The sequence below is a fragment of the Neomonachus schauinslandi genome, chromosome 9, assembly GCF_002201575.2.
Source record: "Neomonachus schauinslandi chromosome 9, ASM220157v2, whole genome shotgun sequence".
Classification (NCBI taxonomy): Eukaryota; Metazoa; Chordata; class Mammalia; order Carnivora; family Phocidae; genus Neomonachus; species Neomonachus schauinslandi.
Genome location: NC_058411.1, coordinates 10,730,446 through 10,755,738, shown reverse-complemented (window position 1 = coordinate 10,755,738; position 25,293 = coordinate 10,730,446). Strand labels below are relative to the sequence as shown.

Genomic DNA, 25,293 nt, shown 5'->3' with positions numbered 1-25,293 from the left:
TTTGCCAGAGAGAGAGCGAGCTTGCACAAGCAGGGGGAGCTGCAGGCAGAGGGAGGAGCAGACTCCCTGCTGAGCAAGGAGCCCAAAGTGGGACTCAATCCCAGGACCCTGGGATCATGACCTGAGCGGAAGGCAGACGTTTAACTGACTGAGCCACCCAGGCACCCGTTGGACAAGTACTTTTTAACCTTTCTGTGCCCATTTCTACAATGAGAAACTGGGTTTTCCTATATTGCAGGATTTTTATGAGGATTCAATGAGAAAATACATGGGGAAACTTTAATTTAGTCCAGTCTGTCATGGAGAAGCATACAACCTTTATTTCTTCCCTTTCACTCTCCAAATTCGACACACTGATGCATTTGGACCTACTCTTTGCACTAATTTGTGCTCCATCTTGTTTCATTCCCTCCTACATCAGTCAAAGGTCCCTCCAGCAATCTCACTTAGAAAACTACTCCCGAGGGGTACCTGGATGGCTCATTCAGTTGAGCATCTGACTCTTGGTTTCGGCTCAGGTCATGATTTCAGGGTTGTGGGGTCTAGCCCCACATCAGGCTCTGTGCTCAGTGAGGTGACTGCTTAAGATTCTCTTCTCTCCCTCTGCCTCTCCCCCTGCTCATGCTTGCTCTTTTTCTCAAATAAATAAATAAATCTTAAAAAAAAAAAAGAAAAGAAAAAGGAAACTACTCTCTATCCCCTGGGCACTAAGAGGAAAATATCCAATCGACTAAGATTGTGTAACCTCAGTGTTTTTCAGATTTATGCTTTTGGAACCCTTTGTTCAAATGAAATCTTTCTTGGAATCTTGATATAAATAAAACAGATTTTAAAAAGGTCATTGTATTAGTATTCCTTTATTTTATAAGTTCACATAGATCATTTTATAACACCTATTAAAATGACATTCAGAACCAGATGTTCTGATGGCACATATCAGAAACCCAGGGTTAGAGGTGATAGCTGCAAACTTACCAACCTCAGCATTTGATCCTGCCTCATTTTGACTGCGCAGAATCAGTAAAATTGTGATTCAGACAGAAAATAACTTAGTATCTTAACCACCGCTCCTATCTTCATAATAAATGTAGGGCAATACACACCTAAAAACTATCTATGACACATCATCACATCCGACGTGCTACCCTTGCACCTGTTATCACATAAGCTGACATTTCTCAGAGCACCATATGTATGTAGCGATAGACCCTCTGTACAATTTTGTATGATAAATTCACAGTAGTAAATCTAAATACATAAATACTAGTGCAGAAGAACTACATCCTTCCTAGTCTAGGATACATTTGGAAGACATTAAATAGCACAGAAATGATGAAGGATTTAGACAGAAAACTGTCAGAATGAGCTCCTCGGCAGCACAAGGAAGGGACTGATTAATGTCTATCACGAGTACACTGACTGTTCTTCTACCTTCATACTCTGCTTCCTGGTTGCCTAAGATTCAGGAGAAATGCCCTTCTAATCCTGCCTGGAGAAGGGCCTCCTCCTCCTCCTCCGCTGCCTCTTCGTCCTTTATCAGGGCCAGTAGCTGCAATAAGCCAGGGGCTGGGCCATCCTGTGGCAGAGCAAGCTTCCTGCGAAGGGTTCTGTGGACTGCTCCAGCCAAGATTTGGTCTAGGCGGGCCTGATTCACAACATCTTTCTCAACTGCTCCTCTCTCTACCAGTTTCTGTAATAAAGGCTCCAACCTCAGCACGTAAGCAGACAATTTCTCTCCATCCTTCTGATAAGTGGTCAGATACTTGATCTGCAATTCCCTAGGATTATCAATAACCCCAAATACCTGCTCAAGAGCCTGCAGGCATTCAGCGACTGTAATGAAAGGATTGTTTATCTTGAGGACACGAATAACATCAAATGCTGGGCCCCTAAGGCTCTCTAGCAAGCGTCTTCTTTTCTCTGCATCTGGCACCTGCCATGTCTTCATCATCTGAGTAGTATGAAACAGCCAGGATTCAAATTCTTCTTCTCCTGGTTCTGGAGGGTCACTGCCTGAGAACACTCTCAGTTTTCTGTATCTCAGGTACTGCAGGTCGGGCCGAGGAGCCTCCTCTAATGCCTGTGCCAACACAGGGGCCTGTATTTCTGGGATCGTGTCCTGTCCTAGGTCAAAAGGGTCGTTTCCGTATCCAAGAGCTCTGGTCAACTCCCCCAACGTTGTGCCCTCTCCCTCTAAGAATTCATTTAATCTGCTTAAAAATTCATTATTCAGGTCTGGGGGCTTAAAGATCACTCTCCAGACACCCCCTTTTCCGGGTATCTCCTTAGGGACTAGAGCACGAGTCGTCTCCTCCGTCAGCCCTACTAAGGCTACATTCCTGTTCTCATCCAGCCGGCACATCCTCCCGAGCAGTCTGTACCCGCCCATCGGCGCCAAACCAGCCCGCAGAGCCTCCTCGGTTCCTGCCACAGTGCAGGTCGGGGGGATGCCGGCAACCAACAGCGCTTTCCGAGGGCTCACATCCATCCCCCTGCACCAGTCTTCTAAGAGCCTAAGCGTCATGGTGCCCCAAACAACAGATTTAAATTCTAATGCGGCCGGGGCACCGATGCCGCCGCAACGCACGGCGTTTCTCCGCGGCACCCCGGGTGAGTGCCGTCAGCGTCCCGACCGGAGACCTGCAGGGACAAAGCAGTCGGGTTAGCGGCAGGTGTCTGTGACCCCGGCCCCGAGAGGCCCCGCGGCCCCGGGCGACCTTCCGGCCGGCCCCACTGCGACAAGCGGCCGTCTCACCCTCTCCGCGGCCCCGCGCGCCCCTCGCCGCTATCCAGTCGCCCGCGTCCCTCTCCTGCACCCGGAGCCACCAGGGGATGGCGGCCCGCGCCGTCCCCGCGCTGCTGTCCGCGGCGAGGCACTGGGGCCCAGGCCGAGGGGCTCCGAGGATGCCCGGACCGCCACCCACGTGAAGGGACGCGCCAGGCCCCGCGCCGCCGCAGCCCCCGCCCCCGCCCCCACCGGAGCGGTGCCGGGCGCGCGCCGGGAGACGGCCTGCCGTCACGACGGGGCGGAGCGCGCGCGCTTCCGGCTCGAGCCGGAAGTCCCGACTGTGGCAGCATCCGGGACGGTGGGCGGGCGGGCCAAACGGGACAGGAAGGTGAGATCCGGGAGCTGCCCGTCTCTGCAGGCTCGGCCGGTGGCCGCTGCCCGGCACTGGGCTCCCGGCGCTGCGAGGCGGAGAGGCCCGGGCCCGGCGCCGCCCGCGCAGCCCTGGTCGGGCCGCCGGCGCTGCAGCGCGGCGGGGGGCGGGGCCGGCTGCCGGGGAGGCCCGGGGGGCTGGGGAGCCTCCCGGCCCCGCCGGGTGACACTGGCTGGGGCTCCGGCCGCAGCCACAGGGCCCGGGCCGTCGCGTGACTGGCCGCAGTCACGCTGTGCTTAATCACAATTAGCTTGTGCTCCAGGCTGGCCGCGCTCCCATTTCTCCCAGCCGGTGACCCCGGGGATTTCTCTTATGGTGGCTTTCTCTGAAATGCCAAAACCACCCGAGTATTCAGAACTGAGTGACTCTTTAACGCTTGCCGTGGGAACAGGAAGATTTTCGGGACCATTGTAAGTGTTTAAGAGTTACTGTCTTAACGTGGGGGCTCCGACATTGCTTTGACTTGTAGAATCGAGTGTTCACGTCCGAAACAGTAGTGTTAAGTCAGAAACTACTTGAACTATAAAGGTGAAGTGTTTCTTAGGAAACCAGTTTAATTCCAGTTTCTCAAGGGAAGGTGTGCTGGACTTACTTAAGCCGGATATAGTGATTTATTTATTCTGTGGGATTCACATGAAAAGCACTCTCAATATATACTGAAACTTTACTTTCTCATAACTATTACAGAAAACAAGCTGTGCGTTGTTTACATTTCTTAGTAAATGCAAATTTAATTATTTCAAGCCTGAGATGCATTAATGGGGAATCATTGCCATGACAGCATTACTAGACCCTAACTTTTTTTTTTTTTTCCTTAATTTGAAGGCACAGAGCATGGAGAATGATGAACTTCCGTCAGAGGATGGGATGGATTGGAGTGGGATTGTATTTGTTAGCAAGTGCAGGAGCATTTTACTATGTTTTTGAAATCAATGAGACTTACAACAGGCTGGCCTTGGAACACATTCAGCAGCACCCGGAAGAGCCCCTTGAAGGAACCACATGGACACACTCCTTGAAAGCTCGTTTACTCTCCCTGCCTTTTTGGTTTTGGACAGTTATTTTTCTGATACCTTATTTACAGATGTTTTTGTTCCTTTATTCTTGTACAAGAGCTGACCCCAAAACGGTGGGCTACTGTATTATCCCCATATGCTTGGCAGTTATTTGCAATCGCCACCAGGCATTTGTCAAGGCTTCTAATCAGATCAGCAGACTACAACTGATTGACACCTAAAATGAGTCACCATTTTTTCCTTACAGTTACAAAACTGCCAGTACTATATGGAGCCTGATCACAAGACTGCAGTTTGTTCACAGATCTCAGGAAGTTGTGGTGGGGCAGAGGCTTTCTAAAAAGTGTGACTAGGGGGCTATCTTTATCTGAATAATAATGAATTTTTAAGTGAAGCCTGAGATACAGTACTACAAAATCATGTTGATGACTTCAGATTTTGGAAGTAAAATCGTGTCTGTTATTTGCGTTCTTTAGAAACTTGAATAAGTACCTGAACTATTTTTATTCTACTGTGCAACATAGTGATGATTCAGAAATTTTTCCTTTGGGGAAAAAAATGAATATGAACATTTCCATTGTGCTTAATGTAAAAAGGTCCAAACATGGTCATAAAATTTAAATTTTATACAATTACTTGGCTTGCTTTAAAATTCTTCAAACTAAAACACCAGTTCAACCTGTTGTAACTAAGCCAACTATGCTTGCTTGCTTGCTGTCAGTTCGTGAGAAATTGGTATAAAATTCCTGAGGTGATGGCTATCTTGATAAGCAAAGTTTGTGCTTCCTTTTGGTGATGCTGCTGGGATTATCAACGTTATTACCGCTACTAGTTTTTAAAAAATTACTTGGGAAGAAACTAAATGTTTGAAAGTTGAGAAATCTTACACACAGACGATGGAAACGAGGTGTTCAGTGAAAATATTTAGTCTGGTCCCTGTCAGATGTGTGACACCCCTCTAAAATACTACCAAGTCGTCATCCTGATTTTCTTTTCTGGCCTAAGGTCCAGCCTTCAGGTCTTCAGGCAACAGGCGAATTGCATGAAGATGTGATCTTTGTACTTCCTCCTTTGCATTTGTACTTACTACCTCATGTCTGGTACCAATACAAATAACTAAAACATGGAAATATCAGATTTTAGGATTTTTTTTCCTTTTTTTCTGGGTGGGATCAAGATGTATTTTTATACAGTTGTGCCATTAATACCAAGGACATTACACTGATAGATTTTAATAATAACCATAACCTTTTTTGGTGCTTATTCTCTTGGGCTCTGTTCTAAGAGGTTTACATGAATTAACTCATTTAATCCTCTCAACAACCCTAAGAAAACAATTATCCAGATTTTACAGATAAAGCCCCTGAGGTAGAGAAGTTAAATAACTTGGGGTGCCTGGGTGGCTCAGTTGGTTAAGCGACTGCCTTCGGCTCAGGTCATGATCCTGGAGTCCCAGGATCGAGTTCCGCATCGGGCTCCCTGCTTGGCCGGGAGTCTGCTTCTCCCTCTGACCCTCCTCCCTCTCGTGCTCTCTGTCTCTCATTCTCTCTCGCAAATAAACAAATAAAATCTTTAAAAAAAAAAAGTTAAAAAACTTGCCTGTTCAGGTCACACAGCTGGTAAGCAGCAGAGCGAGAGGTATGACCAGGCATCGGATGCCTTTGTTCCTAACCACTGACCTGTAGTGCTTCTCCCAAATGATGTGTTTCCTGGGATTGTCTGCCTAGCCATGCCACAGAATGGAAAGGGCATTATTGAAAGGTTGTTCTCAATTCGTATGAGCTACTGAAAATCTAAAAAGTATTCTAACAACCTCAGCGTTCAAGTCTGATCTGACCGGAATGGAAGGCTGAACATTCCACAGCAAGCGTTACTTGAAAGATAGAGCTGGTACCTTTGTAACTCACAAGCGGCATGATCGGATCCTTGTCCAGGTAATCAATCTCACTTTCCCTTTGCTTCTTCCAGAGGTCTGGTGACTGAAATGATAGCGCTTTTGCTACAATACACTGACTCTCCAAAGTAGGCAGCAGGCTGAAATACCCGTTTCTGTGAGGGTCAGATAACCAAATCACTTGGCATCTCTTGAGTACTTAACTAATAGTATGCACACTACAGTCACTGTTCTCTGAGTGATTTCTGTCTTTCTTCACAACAGGCCTAGGAGGCAGGTACGTGCTGGTACTAGTGCCATTTTACGGAAGAGGAAGCACAGGAATTCATAACTGGCCCATGGTCACACAGCAAGGACGTGGAAAAGTCAGGATTTGAACTCAGGATGTCTGGCTTCAGATCTCCAGCTCTATCACCTCGTTATACTGCTTTTCAGAAAAAAGGATAATGTGAGGAAAATCATTGAGCAGTTTGATTTGATTCGTCTTGAGGCAGTAGTAGTTTGAAAATGATTTAAGAAAAGTATTTCAATTTTTTTCATTTTATAAATGCTTGATATAATGCAAGGTTTGTGAGTTTATCACTTGTCTTATAAAGTAGTAATTCCTTTTTATTGAAGTAGACTATCTTTTATATTTCAAATTCTAGTATTTGGGGATTTGGTAAGTATTCGGTCCATCTCTATCTTTCAAGACTAGATTGCCTTGGTAGTAGAAATATTAAAATAGAGTGGGAGTAATTCAGTACTTCCAAATGTAATTACTAAGTTTCAGATTGCAGGGTTAATGTTTTTTGATTATTTAGGAATTAATTACCCAAGTTGTGAATTATTCCTATTTGTCTATGGCTGTTTAATAGTTCAAAGCACTCTTTGTAGAGTAGAGGGAAAGGTGAAATTAATCTAGATCTGTTAGATTGAGGGGGAGGTTAAGCTGATGGAGAGGAAACCTGTGTATTATATCAAGTTATTTCATATTTACATCACAGTACAGTAAGCAGTGAGTACAGGATTAGAGAAATGGCAAATATAGGAAGTGCTTCAGGGATTGTAGGGAAGGGACAAGTATCGTAGTATTCATAACTCGTCAATAATATCTGCTTCCAGAAATGAGAAAGACAGAGTTAATATCCCGTAATTGCTTTATTTCCCCCCGCAGTTGCTTAATAAGTCACCTTATTTGCAACCACATCTGAAAGGAAGTAAAAAAACCTGTTGTGTGTTTTTCATGGAAATATGCCAGATATTTTATTTTTTTGAAAGTGCCAGGATAGAGAATAGATAATTAAATCCGAGAAACATCTAATTCATGGAGCTTTAGTCACCATGTAACTTTTCTAGTTTTAAAGATGCTACCAGTTTTTTTTTAATTTTATTTTTTAAAAAGGGGGGGGGCAGGGGAGAGGGAGAGAGAGAATCTCAAGCAGACTCCACACTGAGCCCGATGGGCCCAATCTCACCACCCTGAGATCAGGACCTGAGCTAAAATCAAGAGTCAGATGCTCCACTGACTGAGCCCCCCACGTGCCCCTAGATGCTATCAGTTTTAAAGTAAAAAATGTGATTTCCTAAGTTTAGAATTTGAATCTATTTCAAAGCTTTTATAATTAATTAAAAAAAACCTTTTCGTTGGGGAGGTGGAATCATCAGAACATTTCTATGGCAGTAACCACACCCATAAACTAATTAGAGTGGGATGTCTGTTCACCACGGGTAGTGTTACAGTTTTTATTAAGATTATCTAGTGTTGATTTCCTTCTTGATGGATTTAACAATCTCAATCTCCAAAACAGAAAGCTTTACTACAATACTGCATGACTCATTTTGTATCAAGTGTGTGCCATCACTTAATCTTAATTCTCTAACCTACTTATAAAGTTCCAGAAAATTCTAGACCATGATTGGGAATCCTGCATTAGTATTTTTGTTTTGGTCTAAGACAGTGAATAGGTTTTGTATATTAGAGCTGTATATTAGAATCATCCAAAGAAATAAACAAGAAACAAAGCAAAACTCCTCACATAAACAATGCCGAGGTCCCTGCCCAGTTTTGTCACTCTCGGGGAGAGGAGAAGAGGCAGCTGTGTTTTTAGAGCTCTTCACATGATTGTATTGGAATCATTTGTGGAGAATCACTGGACCATGGGTTTGTACGCACCATAAAGACTCAACTGTCCGTCCTCTTAGTTGTATCTGTCTTTGGAGCAGCTTCAACAAATACTTTGCAGCAAGTTCACCCCAGCTATTTGAATTGTAAATCTTTAAAGAGGTGTCTATATTGTCTTTAAAAATTTCAAGGCTTAGATAGACTCTCTTGCTACAAGTTGGGGCTATACATAGCTGGGCCTTATAAACTGATACATGTGGTCCCGGGATGTCACCATGGAGAAATCAAGAAGTCATGATTGTAGAAGAGGTCACTGTAACTGAAGGCCATGATCCAAGGGAGGCCAGCTAGGAATTCAGCAGACATGATCAGGACAGACAGAGCATGGTCAGGTCACAAGGTGAGGGAGAGGACAGTCCCCTTCACTCCTGCTTCCTGTAGCTCTCCAAATGTGACAAGACCCAGCCCCATGGCTGGAAAAACAAAGCAGGAGATGAGTCCAAAGGTGATGTCCATGGTCCTGAGCTATTCCTATGGTAGCTTGAGATGATCTGGGCAAGCAGCACCGGGAGCCCTACACTGGGCCTATCAGGCCCTCCACTCCAGGGGCAGTGTCAGCCTGGACATGACCATACAGAGTAGACTGTAGGCGGCTGCCTGCCGGAGCCCAAGTTCAGGAACAAGGTGTATTTTCTGGTTCTAGTTCCTCTCCTCCAGATTATTCTTTTTTTTTTTTTTTTTTAAAGATTTTATTTATTTATTTGAGACAGAGAGAACGAGAGAGAGAGAGCACATGAGAGGGGGGAGGGTCAGAGGGAGAAGCAGACTCCCTGCCGAGCAGGGAGCCCGATCCTCCAGATTATTCTGAACACACTTGTATCAGGGTTTTTTCTCCCACTCTACCAAAACTGCTCTCTTGTCAAGAGGTCACTGGTCACTTACACATAACTAAACCCAATGGTCAAGACTCAGCCCTTAAATTACTCATTAGCAGTTTTTGACACACCCCTTGTCCTTGAGATACTTTCTTCAGCTGGTTTCTGGATCAGTACTGCCCAATAGAGCTTTAGTGATGATGGAAATATTTTGTATCTATCTTTACTGTCCAAATCAGTAGCCATTAGCCACATGAAATGAGCTCTTGAGATGTGGCTAGTGTGACAGGAACTGAATTTTAAATTTTAATTAGTTCAAATAGCCACATGTGGCTAGCAGCTACCAGATTTTACCCCAGTTCTAGACACTTCCCTGGTTTGCCTTCTTCCTCATCAACTTCTCCTGTTTCCTTTGCTGGTTCCTCCCTGGGGCTCTGCCCAGTTTCTGAATGTTGACATCCCCCAGTTCTCATTTCTATACTTTCTCCCCTTGGTCATCCTATCCTGGTTCATGGCTTTAAGTGCCCAAATTTATATTACTACCCTGCATATCTCCTGAGCTCCAGACTTGGATATTCAACTGCCTATTTGGCATTTACTAAGATGTCTTACCAGGCATCTGAGATTTAACCTGTCCAAAACCAAGCTCCTCATCTCTCTACCCACCAAAATCTGCTCAAGGCCCCTGTAAGTCTATCAAAAAGTGGCAAGAGATTCTTTTAAAATGTTACTTCTCTCAAAAACCCTCCTATAGCTTCCCTACTGAGAATAAAACTCAAAGTTCTTAACATGGCTTACAAAGTCCTAAATAAGTGGCCCTTGACCATTTTCTTCATTTTCTACTATTCTCTCCACCCCTCATTCCACTCTAGCCACACTGATTTTCCTGCTGATTCTAGAATATGCCAGAAAAACCTGTTTCAAGGCTCATGCACTCAGTGTACCTTCTGTCTGGATGCTCAGCCCTGGCCTGCTCTTATCACCATCTTCAGACCTTTGCTCAATTTTCAGCTTTGTAAGGCTGCCTCTGACCAGCCTATTTAAAATTTAGCATCCTCCTTCCCTGTTTTTCTCCACAGCACTCAACATCACACGACATGTTACACATTTTGTCAGAATCTAAACTCCATTGTGAGGGCAGGGATTTTGTCTGTTCACTGTTGTATACCCTGTGCCTAGAACAGTAGGTGCCTGGGCACACAGTAGGTGCTCATAATTTTTTATTGCATGAGTGATTTTTACTGCCACTGAATACCTCTTTCATTAGACTGCAAAACAATCTAGTTTGCTCTCCAGAGAAAATAAAGGTTAAAGTCAACATTTTCTACTAAGTGCAAAGTCTAATCTGTCACATGTTCGAGATAAGTTTAGTGGTTAAGCTTTCTCAGGTTTCAGCATGTAGTGATATATTCTTTCTGAGGCCAAGATTTAAAATGAGTCCATTCATTTTTGCCAACGGTTGTGATGTTGGTTGTCTTGGGATGTTCCTTATTCATGCAGAAAAAAACAAACCACACTCACAAACAAGGTTTGAAGGGGTGATTAGAGCCTTGAGCAATTCTCAAGTTACAATCATTAAGATAACAGTTTCCTAAACCACCTAACATATGCATCAAGTGTCATGCCAATCTCTTAGAGCTACAGCACACAATTGCAGTACTCTGGAGTTTATTGGTCCTGTAAATCGCTCATTTAAAGCGGTAATATGGGGGCGCCTGGGTGGCTCAGTCGTTAAGCGTCTGCCTTCCGCTCAGGTCATGATCCCAGGGTCCTGGGATCGAGTCCAGCATCGGACTTCCTGCTCAGCGGGGAGCCTGCTTCTCCCTCTCCCACTCCCCCTACTTGTGTTCCCTCTCTCGCTGTGTCTCTCTCTCTGTCAAATAAATAAATAAATAAATAATCTTAAAAAAAAAAAAGTGGTAATGTGTTTTTAGAAGTTAGTTCTATCTCCAGCAGAATTTCTGGCACTGGAGTAAATTTCTGTTTTTCTTTTTGCATTGGAGTAAATTTCTATTTAAAACTGTACCCCAATGGCCTTGTTGCTGCCCCAATGTGAGCTGCTACTTTTTAAAATATTTAAATAGAAGCTTACATTCTAGCATTCATTGTTCCCTGGGCCATGTCTTTAAATAGAGCAATTCTGATCCCAAAGGTCACCTGAGAACTGGAATAGTTACGGCAACACTGTGAAATTCATATTATGCTTTGCGAATGATGCACTGGCTAGAGGGCATCTTTTTCAAGGTTAAAGCTAGGCACATCGGTTTTAGAAACACCTCCCCCTCCACTTTTTTTTTTTTTTTTTTTTTACAGCGTCCTACCTCACGTTAGCACAGTTTCCTAACCTCTTTAGAGGTCATGTTCTGCTCCCTTTTCTGACAAAGTAGTAGTCAGATGGGAAATGCGGATTTTTAAAAAAAGATTATTTATTTATTTGAGAGAGTGAGCGAGCATGTGCACAAGTGGGGGGAGGGGCACAGGGAGTGGGAGAATCTCAAGCAGACTCTGCACTGAGCATGAAGCCCTATACAGGGCTCATCCCACAACCCTGAGATCATAACCTGAGCCGAAATCAAGAGTCAGGTGTTCAACCGACTGAGCTACCCAGGCACCCTGATTCTTGTTTTTTTAAGATGGGGAGAAGAAGAGAGAAAATCTTAAGCAGGCTCCATGCCCAGCCCAGAGCCCGACTTGGGGCTCAATCTTATGATTCTGAGATCATGACCTGAGCCAGAATCAAGAGTCAGACACTTAACTGACTGAGCCACCTAGGCACTCCCCCCTCTTTTTTTTTTTTTTTTTTAAAGATTTTTATTTATTTTTTGACAGAGATAGAGACAGCAAGAGAGGGAACACAAGCAGGGGGGAGTGGGAGAGGGAGAAGCTGACTCCCGGCTGAGCAGGGAGCCTGATGTGGGACCTAGGATCATGACCTGAGCCTAAGACAGACGCTTAACAACTGAACCACCCAGGTGCCCCTAAAGCATAACTTTTTAAAATTAAAAATTGAGGCGCCTGCCTGGATCAGTCAGTAGAGCATGTGACTCTTGATCTCTGGGTCATGAGTTTAAGAACCATGTTGGGTATAAAGCTTACTTTATTTATTTTTAAAGATTTTATTTGACACAGAGAGACACAGCGAGAGAGGGAACACAAGCAGGGGGAGTGGGAGAGGGAGAAGCAGGCTTCCCGCGGAGCAGGGAGCCCGATGCAGGGCTCGATACCAGGATCCTGGGATCATGACCTGAGCTGAAGGCAGACGCTTAACAACTGAGCCACCCAAGCGCCCCTAAAGCTTACTTTAAAAAAAAAAAAAATTGACAGTTTCAGTAACTTCTTCTGTATTTGTGTAGAAAAATATACGTTTTGGGCGCCTGGGTGGCTCAGTTGGTTAAGCGACTGCCTTCGGCTCAGGTCATGATCCTGGAGTCCCGGGATCGAGTCCCGCGTCGGGCTACCTGCTCAGCAGGGAGTCTGCTTCTCCCTCTCCCGCTCCCCCCTCTTGTGCTCTCTCTCTCTCTCACTCTCTCTCTCAAATAAATAAATAAAATCTTAAAAAAAAAAAAGAAAAATATACGTTTTTTAAAAATGCAAAGGAGAACAAGAATGTTCAGTGAAAAATCTTATTCCCAACCCAACTCCTGTTCAGCAGCGTTCTATCCTTTTAGATACCACGTGTATCTAGCCAATATTCTCCAATAGTAGCATTCTACACACTGTTCTGTATCTTGCTAGTTTTCATTTAACAATATATCCTAGAGATTGGTCTTTAACATATAGAGCTACACTTTGGTCTTTTTAAATGACTGCGTAAAATCAGTGTATTAATATTCTATTTTTATTTAATTGACTAGGGTCTTGAGAATGGACATTTAGGTTCTATTTTTATTTAATTAACTAGGGTCTGCAAATGAACATTTATGAAGGACACAGTATTAGAGTTAGAATCAGTATTAAAATTAAGGAAAAGATCAGTCAAACCTATATAACCCAGACCTCAAAACACTGGACCACAAAGCGCAAATATCTTGAAATTTCTTCTTTATAAATACATTTACTAAACAAAGAAGGAAACAAAATATTCAGGAGCAAAGCTCAGTTATTGCTGTAAAAATATGAACTATTTTAGGGGCACCTGGATGACTCAGAAGATCATGTGACTACTGAATTCAGGGTCATGAGTTTGAGCCCCCTGTTGTATGTGGAGGTTACTAAAAAAATAATAAACTTAAAAAAAAAAAGATTTTATTTATTTATTTTTTAAAGAGATTTATTTATTTGACAGAGAGAGAGACAGCGAGAGAGGGAACACAAGCAGGGGGAGGGGAGAGGGAGAAGCAGGCTTCCCGCGGAGCAGGGAGCCTGATGCAAGGCTCAATCCCAGGACTCTGGGATCATGACCTGAGCCGAGGGCAGACACTTAACGACTGAGCCACCCAGGCGCCCCTTAAGATTTTATTTATTTATTTGACAGAGAGAGTACAAGCAGGGGGCAGAGGAAAAGGGAGAAGCAGGCTCCCCGCTGAGCAGGGCCCCCCCCCCCCCCCGACATCGGGCTCAATCCCAGGACCCTGGGATCATGACCTGAGCCGAAGGCAGACACTTAACTGACTGAGCCACCCAGGCGCCCCAAAATAATAAACTTTAAAAAAGAAAAATATTAAAAAATGTATTTACTATTTTAACTATGCTGGTAAGTTGTTTTTTAAAAGACTGTATGAAGAAAAAGATTACTATAAGTCAATAACTGAGTCGAGGTGCCAACATTAGAGACATTATCACAAACTAAACAAGGAAATTTCTGACTATTTATAAAACATTTTCTAGGGGCGCCTGGGTGGCTCAGTCGATTAAGCGTCTGCCTTCAGCTCAGGTCATGATCCTGGAGTCCCGGGATCAAGCCCCACATAGGGCTCCCTGCTCAGCAGGGAGTCTGCTTCTCCCTCTGCCCCTTACCCCCCTCGTGCTCTCTCTTGCCCTCTCTCTCTCTCAAATAAATAAAATCTTTAAAAAAACCCAAAACAACAAGACCAAAAACCCAAAACATTTTCTAGTTGCTATTTCTTTTTCTATTTGGTATTGCTTTGATTACAAAAATGCACTTAAGTGGAAGACTGATGTTCCAAGTAAAACAATACTTTAAAGATACGAAAAGGTATCTAAACTCAGTTTCCTTAATAGCACGTACTTTGTAAGCTATAGATTTCAGGATGTAACTGGGGAAGTATTATGATAATCTTTTTTTTTTTTTTTGTAATTTTTTAAAGGGTATGTGTACAACCCAGCTCTGCCAATTGTTAGCTCAAATTCAGGGCAAACACCTATTTTAAGATTCATCTCAGAAATAAATCATATAATCTGTAAGGTTACTTCTAACTCTAAAATTCCGTAACTATTTGTATTTCCTTAGATGCATGCTACTTGATTTCTTTGCATTTTAGCTATGTAAATCAATCAGGAAACATGCATAGTAAATAAATGTCTTGGTCCCACTGACAAGCAGAAAGGAACACACACACACTTTAGGAATATATATGTATTTTAAAGGATTCAATAGTACTTCAGTAAGCAAAATCAAAGCATGGATACAGGATGAGAAGAAATACCTTAAGTTATAGTCAACACAGATTAAGTTACTTAAAGACCTAAGTTTGGGTTTATATACATAACATGTTACAGCATAAAAGCACACCCAACTTGTTCTCTTAAGGTACAAGTTAAATATATATTTGTTGAGTGGTATCATCTCTGGGGGTCTATATATTGGTTGTGAGTGGAGATTCCAGGTTTCCTTGGGTCTCTCTCAAGGGCTCATCTCCCTCCTTCAGTACTTCTCTTCCTGTTTTCCTTCTTACACAGAACTGCCATTCTTAAATTTAATATCCAATTTTCACCACTTGCTCATGTCACATGGTTCTTTGAAATGTTATTGTCCAAGAACTGACATGTATTTTTTATAACAAGCAGAAGCCAAAAGATGTAGACATCACACAATTTATTTATTTATTTTATTTTAAAGATTTTACTTATTTAATTGACAGAGAGAGACACAGCAAGAGAGGGAACACAAGCAGAGGGAGTGCGAGAGGGAGAAGCAGGCTTCCCACAGAACAGGGAGCCCAACACGGGGCTCGATCCCAGGACATCATGACCCGAGCCGAAGGCAGACGCTTAACCACTGAGCCACCCAGGCTCCCCGACATCACACAATTTAATTCAACGGTTATTTAAAAAGTAGAAAACAATAAAACTGAAAAACTGAGGGTTCTAGAGGGGAGGGGGGTGAGGGGATGGGTTAGCCTGGTGATGCGTATTAAAGAGGGCACGTTCTGCACGGAGCACTGGGTGTTATGCACAAACAATGAATCATGGAACACTACATCTAAAACTAATGATGTAATGTATGGTGGTTAACATAACAATAAAAAAATTAAAAAAAAAGAAAACAATAAAAATTCAGTTGCCAACTTAGAGGATTTTATACATCAAGTGTTCTATTTTATTTCCATGGTCTGAAATTTATTTCTCACTCAAGAAAACAGATTCATTTCTAAACATTTATCTTTCTTTGCTAGAAACAGAAGAAACATTTTTTTCTTTGACAAAATTGTCCTAGAAGAACAAAACAAATGCTTTTCCAAATAGAGCACAAGTCTTTCCTAAATGTCACTGTGTGATAATTCAGATATAGTAGCAGTCTTTAAAATTTCATAAAAGCGACTGTTAAGATGGCGATTTGGGCTGTTTTGCAGATGATCCATCTGAGTTAGTTCTATCATCAGTGTTATTTTCATCTTCTGCATCATCTTCATCATCACCTTTTAAAATAAATATTTGTTGTATGACAATATGTTCAGTGGTTCAAAGAAATAAGATTGCTAAAATGGTTGATAATGAGATTATTTCAATTTTAAGGATTAATAAAATGCATACAACAGATTCAAAGTATGTATGGTTAAAAAGATTTCAAGAATTTTGGTGTTTAAAATCTTATCACTTTTTTTGAGATATAATTCATAGACCATAAAATTCACTCTACAATTTATTGATTTGTAGTATATTCCCTAGGTTGAGCAACTGTCACTACTATTTAATTCTAGAACATTTTCATCACCCCGGAAAGAAATCCCGCACCCATTAACAATCACTTTCCATTCCCCTTAGCCCTTGGCCACCTCTAATCCACTTTCTATCTCCATAGATTCGTCTATTCTCGACATTTCATATAACTGGAATCATAATATATGTGGCCTTTTTGTCTGCCTTCCTTCACTCAACATGTTTTTAAGGTTCATTCATGTTGTAGTGTTTACTGGTACTTCATTCCTTTTTATTGTTGAATAATATTCCATTGATGGATACACCATATTTTATTTATCCACTCATCAGGTGATGGACTTCTGTGCTGTTTCCACTTTTTAGCGATTATAAAATAGTGCTGCTATGAACATTCACGAATAAGTTTTTATGTGAACATATGTTTCCAGTTCTCTTTGGAGAACTAGGAATGGAATGAGGAGATCCTAGGAGTGGAATTCCTGGGTCATACGATAACTTTATGTTTAACTTTTTGAGGAACTGCCGAACCGTTTTCCAAAGAAGGTATATCATTTCATATTTCCACCAGCAATGTATGAGGGCTCAATTTCTTCACATTCTAGCTAACACTTGTTATTGTTCTTTCTGATTATAGTCATCCTAGTGAGCATGAAGTGGTATTTTATTGTGGTTTTCGTTAGCATTTTTCTGATGGCCAATGATGCTGAATATTTTTTCATGAGCTTACTGACCATTTCATGAGCTTACTGAGTATCTTTTCATGAGCTTACTGGACAAATGTCTATTCAAATCCTTTGCACATTTGATAACTGGATTATTTGTAATCCAATTTCAGTACTTAGTACTTTTTAGAGTTCTATCACTTTTCTCTAGTAATTGTTGTAATTTTTAAATTTTGTACATTTGTTGAGATAGAATTCATATAACACAAAATGCACCATTTCAATCTCATTACTTTTAACAAAGGAAATTCAAACCTAAGCTTTATGGGGTCGTCACTTAATGGGGTCGTCATTTAATATACACAAAGATGTCCTCCAATACAAAGATATTACTGACCTGCCATTAATAGAATAGGTGTCAGTTATTTTTCCAAAAAGTAATGATATTTTAAGAAATGGCTCTAGCTATACTCATCCTTATTCCAATGATAACACTTTCAACAGATTAGAGAAGTATTTCTGGAGCCAAGAAACAGGACTTCACTTTGAACGTATGTGGCAACACCCAATTAACATATTCATGGAACCAATCTATTGTCTGAACTCAGAGTAATGGTGTGAGTTTACATTATCTGGAACTATCAAGATGTAAACAAGATGGGGGAAAAAAAAAAAGTACAGTACCATTTAAGCCCCTCTTTAAAGGAGTTAAGTCCTGACTCCAATATTTAATTCTTAGGTTCTTCAGCTCAGGGCAGAAAATGTACCTACCTCTTTTTGTATTCACTTGAATTTCATATTTCTCCTTTCAAACTGTACCTTCTAAAATGGGATATGGGAAAGGAGTCCCTGGGAGTTAGGACTCCTTAAACTGAAATCTTCAGAACCTATTCGGCGATAGATGGCAATCTTCCTAACATGTCTGTAATGTCAACCCAGGTAATACTCATTTTCATCCTTCAACCCCCCCAGCTCAAAAGTCATGCCCCCTCTCTGAAGCCTTCCCGGGTCCTCTAAGTTTGCAATAATTACAGAGGGCCCTGAGGTCGTACTTCCAGGCTGTAATAAGTGTTGGCTTGTCTAACCCCCAACAGCCTGAGAGTTCCACAAGGCCAGGAACTGAGTGGCATTCACCTCATTCTTTCTCAAGAGCACAGCCCAGTGCCTGGCACAGAGTACTAGGCATTCAGCACGTTTTTTGTGATATAAATGGAAAGACAGTCGTGAAAACGCTTAAGTAGAAGTAGCCCAGATAATACGGCGGTAAGTGCCAACAATTTTTAGCTGGATTCTTCTTCCCCCCGAGGCTTTCTCCAAGTCGGCCACCCTACCCGGGCTGCCCTGCCCCGCCCTCCTGTCGCTCCAGCACCTTCTCAGGGCTCACCGTCCATGGCCTCTTCTGGAGTCGCCACCTCCCAGTCTTGCGCTTCCTGCTGCACCAGGGGGTCGAAGAGCTCGGTCACCAACTCTCTCATCTGGGCCACACCAGACAACAGGCCCTCGAAAGCGTCCGCGTCGCTCGGCGCCTCACAGGGCACCCGCAGCTGCTGCTGCTGCCCATCCACCCCGAAGTACTCGGCAAACAACTCCATGACGACCGCGGAGCTTCAACGGCGAGCGACACGGAAGGGCCACCCGGAAGCGGAAGTCAGCACGCGGCGGGCGCAGGCGCGTGCAGGCCGGCGCAGGCGGGAGGAGGGAGAGGAGTGACTTCCGTTTGTCGGAAGTCGCTCCTCCTCCTTCCTTCTATTCCCTTCTTTGGGATTGGTTCTTAGCACTGGGCCCCGCCTCCTCCGGCCACGCCTCTCGCAGCCGCTTTTCCCGCCTCCGCCGGGCCGAGCCGCGGTCCCGCTGACAGTTGAGGATGGCTGGGGCGGAGGGGTCCGCTGGACGGCAGTCGGAGCTGGAGCCCGTGGTATCGTTGGTCGACGTTCTAGAGGAGGACGAGGAGCTGGAGAACGAGGCGTGCGCCGTACTGGGCGGCAGCGACTCCGAGAAGTGCTCCTACTCGCAGGTGGGCGCGCGGCCCGGGCCTCGCCTGCCCCGGGCTCCCGCCGAACCTCGGGTACCCGACCTGACTTGCCCTATTCCCGCCTGCGCGGCCCGGCTCCCCCGTGGTGGTCCGGGGCCGCCGTTCGTGGTAGGCTTCCCCGTCCCAGGCCCAGCTGCCCTTAAACCTCAGCCTCCTGGGTCCTCCTTCTTAGCCTGTAGCCAGCAGGGCCCCCCTCCTTCCTCGGTCTTCCTTCGTCCGGTCTCTCAGGATTCTCCAGGCTTTGGCCCTGGGGCCCCTGCTCTTTCCTTCCTCTCCCGTCTCTCCTCGGAGCCTCGGCTGCTTTTCAGAAACTGTCCCCGTGACCTCTCAGATACCGACATCTTTGTCCTTACTTTTCCCATCCTAAGAGTGTTTATTAGGAACCTAACGGGAGAGTCAAAGCAGAGTTAAAGGAGAGAGATCTGGGTTTGAAAATCTCCCCCTGGGCTGGGTTCCTTGACAGCTAATCCTCTACAATGTAGTTTGACAAGTGCTAGCTTGTAGTTTTTTTGGCGAGACGAAGCAAGTACAGTGTCTATCTGCAGTCGTTCCCCCCCCCCCCCCCCCCCCCCCGTGGGAATAGACCGGAACCACGACAGCAGGTGGCACTGGCAAAGGAAGGGAGGAGAAGAGAGGATTTGCTTGAAGGGTAAATTTGGCATTTGGAAGACGTTATGAATCAGGATTTGAGGGGGGGCGTTGTAGTGTTTGGTGACTCATCCTGTATTTCTAGATACAAAAATGGAGCAAGTTGGGTAGAAGGAAACTACACGGGATGAGAATTGGTAGGAAGAAGAAGGTTACCTAGACTCTGGGGGATGCGTGGAACACTGGGGGATGAGGCGAGAGACTTGGGGCCATTATGTGGTGCGGACTGAGCTCATAATACCAGTTGTCATCGTTGACCGGTTGAGTTTACCCTGCACAGTGGTTAGACTGTTGAATTAACCTGGTATCGGCAGATAGTCGCAGATGTTGGCCGGTATTTTAAAACCTTTGGTCACCACTAAAACAACTTTTTCTCTGCTTTCCTTAAAAAAAAAAAAAGTGTATGTAAGCTTTTCTTGAAATGTAGTTAGCTTTATAAAACGGACTTCCTACAAATTTTCTTTTTACTGTAGTAAAATACGTGGAAAATCACGCAAGTCATGTCTATGGCTTGGCGAAAAAAGTGAACATATGTATGTACCTACTACCTGCCCCCCCCCATCAAGAAATTGAACATTATGGCATCCCAGAAGCTTCTCTGTCTCCCTCCTTTCTAGAGGAGGGTAACCACTGTCAAGATTTCTAAGTTTTGCCTGTTTTTCCTTCAACTTTTAATTTTGAAAAATTTTAAATCTACAGATAAGTTGAAAGAATAATATTGTGAACACCTGTGTACCTCTTGCAGGTATTCATTTTTTGCCACATTTGTTTTATCTCTCTTCTCTATATAATACACTTTACTCCCCTGAATCATTTGAAAATAAGTTGCAGACATCATGAAGCTCTAAATATTTCAGCCTGCATCTCCTAAAATCAAAAGGATTCTTTTAATGCATTGATTTTTCTCTTTGGTGGAGTCACAAGTATTTTCCAAAATTGTAAGTGTGATATTGCTAACGTAAACCTATACACATTCTCCTATATTTTCATGTGTTAAAATGTTGATGCAGGCCAGCTTATTCTTATTTTCAGCTGACTGGGAATTTAAAACTATCATTTTAAGAAAAAATTGTATGAAAATGAGCACTACTATAGGACATATATAGTGATTTGAAGCATGCAGTGGTGTTTTGGTACTCTCCTGTGTAATTATTCTCTCTTTCCCTTTTGGGGCTGTCTTTTAGGGCTCAGTAAAGAGACAAGCACTATATGCCTGTAGTACTTGCACCCCAGAGGGAGAAGAACCAGCAGGAATTTGCCTAGCTTGCAGTTATGAATGTCATGGAAGTCATAAACTATTTGAGCTATACACAAAAAGGTAAAGACAGTCAGGGATTGGCACTGAATGCTTTTTAAATGTTTGGATTCTTGCCCACCTGCACTGTTTTTCTGTTTAAAGTAGTTGTGCACTGGTAAAAATGTAATTGTTTTCTATAATATAATTGGAGAGAACAGTTTTTCCAGGGGCCTTTTAAAATAAAATTATTGTATAAACTCAAACTAGTCATCCTTCTCTGCCATTATTTACTTGTGTGTTTGTGTATGTGTGATATAAATATTTGTCTCTGTGCATGTTAATTTTCAGAATTAGTAAGTATTTTATTGTTATGTGCTTGGAGAAATTTCAGATTGGTTACATGAATAGCAACCAAGGCCACTTTTTACATCCTAGAAACCAATTGAAAGGGAAGGGGCTATGATACTAATTTAAAGAGTAACTCATTAGATTTAAAAGAAAAATTAAAATCGGCTCTTCCTCATTTTTTCCAGAAACTTTCGTTGTGATTGTGGAAACAGCAAGTTTAAAAATTTGGAATGCAAATTATTTCCTGTAAGTAGGCACTGTAACTAAAAATGCATTGAAAATAGCTGAGATTGATATTTGCCAGAGTGGATAAATACTATACATGTTCCAAAAAAGAAGTTCTTATGCTTATTCTTTGCAAATAGGCAAATCAGTATTAGACTGTATTCTTTTTTTTTTTTTTAAGATTTTATTTATTTATTTGATAGAGAGAGACTCAGCGAGAGAGGGAACACAAGCAGGGGAATGGGAGAGGGAGAAGCAGGCTTGCCGCTGAGCAGGGAGCCTGATGTGGGGCTCGATCCTAAGACCCTAGGATCATGACCTGAGCTGAAGGCAGACACTTAACGACTGAGCCACCCAGGCGCCCCTGGACTGTATTCTATTTTTTATTTTGTTGGAAAACTAACCTGTTCAGAGCCTACATTACAGATTGTAATTAATCTGAAAGATTTTGGTGGGAATGTTCTTTAAAGTAATTCAGGTTTGATTATGTTGGTTGTGCTCATGGTTTAAGGCTTTTAAAGCAAATGGTATGACTTTAAAAACAATAAAAAACTTGTTCGGGGTTCGGGGTTCCTACATTGTTCAGTCATAATTGCTATTTCCCTCCTTTGAAGGTTATTTTTAGACAATTTCCTTGCCTGCTTTTTACCTTCTTGTAACCTGGGAGCTTTGGCAATCACAGCTGGGCATTAAGAAGTACTTCGAAATTCTAGGCCAATGTTCATTTACATAGGTCGATCATTAATATTTATAATTAACTTTTATCAGCATTTTGTTATGGACATATTTGGTTTCCCCCAATTACTACAGAGAAGGTACAAAAAAGTTTATTTATTCTCTGTATCCTAAAAAAACTATCCTTTTAATAGGAGTGAATTCTTTTTCTTTGAACTTTGAAAGTTAAAGACCAACTTTTGGGGAGGAAGATATTTAATGTAGAAATTGAATGCATTGACTTCATGCAACAGGAAATTTATGATATTTATATTTCATTATATTCATGTTATTTATTATATCTTACTATATTACACTGACGATGTATTATGAATATGTCATATATATGATATTTGTATGAAATTTATGATAATTTATACTTTCATGATGCCTGAGATTATAGTTAAAATTAGACCATATTATATATTGAAATTAATCTCTTTCAGGACAAAGCAAAGATAAATTCTGGCAATAAATACAATGACAACTTTTTTGGATTGTACTGCATTTGTAAGAGACCTTATCCTGATCCTGATGATGAGGTAAGAGAATTGGAGGTTGATTGGAGGTTAATACCTCTAGCCTTCACTCCTTGACCTGTTGTCCAGTCTGGATCTCTGTAGCTGTTCAGAGAGGATTTGGGGATTATGAGAGGATTCTAGGTTTATCCTTTCTTAGGAGTCTGGGCTGGAGCTGTAACTGGTACAGATCTCGACTATTCTCAGTCTACACCATGAGAGTGAAATATTGGACAGGACTTTCTCCAGGCCAGCACTTTCTTCCTTCCTCTCTCTCGTTGCCTGCCTGCTCCACTCCTCCAAACACTGTCCAAAAAATGACCTTCAACTTCTTGCTTCCCTGAAAGAAAAGAAATGGGGTGTACAGACTGAATCCTCTTAAAGATTTCAATATGTACAAAATTTTTAAACATTTAAAAAATTTTTTTTAAAGTATACACAATTTAAAAAGAGCTTTTCTTCTTCCTCACTTCATCTTCTTCCTAGATATAACCACTGTTAACACTTTTGGGGTATATGTTTTTAGACCTCTTTCTGTGCGCATGTAAGTGGATGTGTGCTTCAATTTGTAGTTTCCTTTTAACAAAAGTGAAAATTCAGTACATTCACTTCTGCAGCTTTTCTCACTTATCACAGACATCTTTGCATGCAAAACAGCACAAATCCAAATCCACCTTGTTCCGATAGCAGCCAAGTATTCATAATGTGACATGCTGTAAGTTAGTTACCTAAATGTTCTGTCGCAGATTGGTGGTGTCTCATTTTTCAGTATTGTAAAGAAAGCTGCAGTGAACATCCTTATACAGTAATATGACTGAGTATATTCCTGCAAGTATTTATGGATACCCAGAGGTAGAACCAGTGAGACATAAGATATTTATATTTACAGTTGCGATCATGTCTGCCAAAAGAGTTCAGTCACAGACAGTAGGAGATAGTGTGTTTTTCCCCATATTCTTGTCAGGCCTACATAGTAGCTGCCTTTTTAAATTTTGCCATCTTGATAGATGAAGAGCAGTATCTTTTAAAAATTTCCTTTCCCTGATCATGAGTAAGATTATGCATCTTTCATGAGTTTATTGGACATATTTAATAACCTATCTGAATTGTCCTTTCATATTCTTGGCTCATATTTTGACTGGCTTTTGTTTGTGTATTTACTGATAGGAAGGAGTGCTTTTATGTTTAGAAAAATTAGGCTTCTGCCTTCTTCCTTGCTTTCTAGTTGTCTTGGAACTGTAATTATTGAACCAAATTATGTAGAGGAACAAATTGAAAATATCTTTGAGTTAACAAAGATAAAACCTTAAAACTGGATATTTTAAGGTATGGGCTAAGGTGTTATAACACTGTTAAAAGACAAAAATGAGATGCTGAATAAATTGATCAAGGCAGAGAAAGAATAAAACTGCTACATATATATATATGTGTGTGTGTATAGGTCTATATATGGGCATATATAAAGATATATATGCTTTTTTCCCCTTTAAGAACTTATAATAGGGAAAATACAGAACAACATTGGGATATTAATCAGTAGATATGAAAGCCTGGGAATGAAAGGAAAACCATGCCAAAAACAGTCTATGCCCTTTGGTATATCGTTTTCCTGGGGCCAGAATTTAATTACTTAATTATTTAACTAATTCAAGTTAGGGAAGTTTTGCTGTCCATATTATCAAAAGGCTGTTTATGATATTTACTTTTCAGTTTAAGTAAAATGAAGGGGTTGAAGAATGTGGGGATTGCCACATTCTACATTGGTCAATTCATCTTAACCTCCCTGGGCCTTAGTTTATGGATAAAATGAGAAGCTGTTACTTACAAAGTTTCGTAAGAGTCAGATGCCAAGTAACGGAAGTGAATGAGCTTTGATGGTTGCTTCCAAAGTGCTCACCTCAATGTAAGCCTTCTGCAGACGGGTTCCTGGAAAGTGAGCTTCTCTGGCCCTGTGACCCGCTATTTCTCCCTGTCCCCTTGACTATTGGCACGTGGATAGCAGTCTCACAGAATTGGTAGATAATTATTTAGTATCTGGTTCTACTGTTTGCCAGATTTACTTCTGTGTCCCAGAATTCACTGTAATCATTAACATGCAAACTGCTTTTCCGTGTTAGATTCCGGATGAGATGATCCAGTGTGTAGTCTGTGAAGACTGGTTCCACGGGAGGGTAAGGAAAGCTTTTACCTTTTAAAGCCACTGTCTTCACAAAAAGAGAAAAGATCTTTTCTTTTTGAATTGTGTTATATTTTACCTTATAATTACTCTTCCAAAAAGAAACCATAAAGATACGATCAGTGTTCTTTTGCAATATTTGTTGATTACATAATGAGCATCTTGGACAGCTTGGAGACCACAAGAAAGATACTCGGTTTCCTGTATTTGCAGCATCTTGGTGCCATTCCCCCCGAGAGTGGCGACTTCCAGGAGATGGTGTGCCAGGCGTGTATGAAACGCTGCTCCTTCCTGTGGGCTTATGCTGCGCGGCTGGCAGGTACGGGTCCCTCGTGGTGGGGTGCTAAGACCTGGGCTCCTGACATTTCTGTGTTCAGTCCAGAATTTTTGGCAGCTGTTTTTCTTTTTAAGTTAAATTCAGTTAATTGGGCGCCTGGGTGGCTCAGTTGGTTAAGCAACTGCCTTCGGCTCAGGTCATGATTCTGGAGTCCCGGAATCGAGTCCCGCATCGGGCTCCCTGCTTGGCAGGGAGTCTGCTTCTCCCTCTGACCCTCCTCCTCTCATGCTTTCTGTCTCCCATTCTCTGTCAGATAAATAAATAAAATCTTTAAAAAAAAAAAGAAAGAA

At 42.3% G+C, this 25,293-nt stretch overlaps 4 protein-coding genes across 6 annotated transcripts in view; 2 read left to right on the top strand and 2 right to left on the bottom strand.

Moving 5' to 3' along the window:
- Positions 1–838: 838 nt before the first annotated feature.
- Positions 839–2,767, bottom strand: MOAP1 (modulator of apoptosis 1). The gene is made up of 2 exons (XM_021679653.1): positions 2,756–2,767; positions 839–2,640 (listed from the first exon to the last, which is right to left on the bottom strand). The coding sequence occupies exon 2, from the start codon at positions 2,522–2,524 to the stop codon at positions 1,463–1,465; it is 1,062 nt and encodes a 353-aa protein (XP_021535328.1). The 5' UTR covers positions 2,525–2,640; positions 2,756–2,767; the 3' UTR covers positions 839–1,462.
- A 294-nt stretch (positions 2,768–3,061) lies between these two features.
- On the top strand, positions 3,062–5,304 carry TMEM251 (transmembrane protein 251). 2 transcript variants are annotated; one of them, XM_044918133.1, is made up of 2 exons: positions 3,062–3,116; positions 3,984–5,304. In XM_044918133.1, the coding sequence occupies exon 2, from the start codon at positions 4,000–4,002 to the stop codon at positions 4,393–4,395; it is 396 nt and encodes a 131-aa protein (XP_044774068.1). In that variant the 5' UTR covers positions 3,062–3,116; positions 3,984–3,999; the 3' UTR covers positions 4,396–5,304. The 2 variants fall into 2 exon arrangements, with proteins under 2 accessions (XP_044774068.1, XP_021535329.1); XM_021679654.2 differs by lacking the exon at positions 3,062–3,116 and adding an exon at positions 3,271–3,568.
- A 10,150-nt stretch (positions 5,305–15,454) lies between these two features.
- GON7 (GON7 subunit of KEOPS complex) lies at positions 15,455–18,404 on the bottom strand. 2 transcript variants are annotated; one of them, XM_021679655.1, is made up of 2 exons: positions 18,153–18,404; positions 15,455–15,865 (listed from the first exon to the last, which is right to left on the bottom strand). In XM_021679655.1, exons 1-2 carry the CDS (start codon positions 18,358–18,360, stop codon positions 15,771–15,773), a joined length of 303 nt encoding a protein of 100 aa, XP_021535330.1. In that variant the 5' UTR covers positions 18,361–18,404; the 3' UTR covers positions 15,455–15,770. The 2 variants fall into 2 exon arrangements, 1 of the variants encoding a protein (XP_021535330.1); XR_002479788.2 differs by having other exon boundaries at positions 15,783–15,865; positions 18,138–18,235.
- Positions 18,405–18,588: 184 nt separating this feature from the next.
- Positions 18,589–25,293, top strand: part of UBR7 (ubiquitin protein ligase E3 component n-recognin 7) — a 17,159-nt gene continuing 10,454 nt past the window's right edge. The window contains exons 1-6 of the mRNA XM_021679656.1: positions 18,589–18,782; positions 20,633–20,766; positions 21,219–21,279; positions 22,419–22,514; positions 24,608–24,661; positions 24,880–24,985. Of these exons, the coding sequence (XP_021535331.1) occupies positions 18,633–18,782; positions 20,633–20,766; positions 21,219–21,279; positions 22,419–22,514; positions 24,608–24,661; positions 24,880–24,985 (601 nt within the window). The 5' untranslated portion in view covers positions 18,589–18,632. The remainder of the gene's footprint in view (positions 18,783–20,632; positions 20,767–21,218; positions 21,280–22,418; positions 22,515–24,607; positions 24,662–24,879; positions 24,986–25,293) is intronic.

Bases quoted from the DNA above. Each gene is read 5' to 3' on its own strand.
- TMEM251 (XM_021679654.2), top strand. From the start codon at position 3,471: ATGGTGGCTTTCTCTGAAATGCCAAAACCACCCGAGTATTCAGAACTG. The intron at 3,569-3,983 runs GTAAGTGTTTAA...CTTAATTTGAAG, and splicing joins GGAAGATTTTCGGGACCATT to GCACAGAGCATGGAGAATGA.
- MOAP1 (XM_021679653.1), bottom strand. From the start codon at position 2,524: ATGACGCTTAGGCTCTTAGAAGACTGGTGCAGGGGGATGGATGTGAGC.
- GON7 (XM_021679655.1), bottom strand. From the start codon at position 18,360: ATGGAGTTGTTTGCCGAGTACTTCGGGGTGGATGGGCAGCAGCAGCAG. The intron at 15,866-18,152 runs GTGAGCCCTGAG...TTATTTTAAAAG, and splicing joins TCCAGAAGAGGCCATGGACG to GTGATGATGAAGATGATGCA.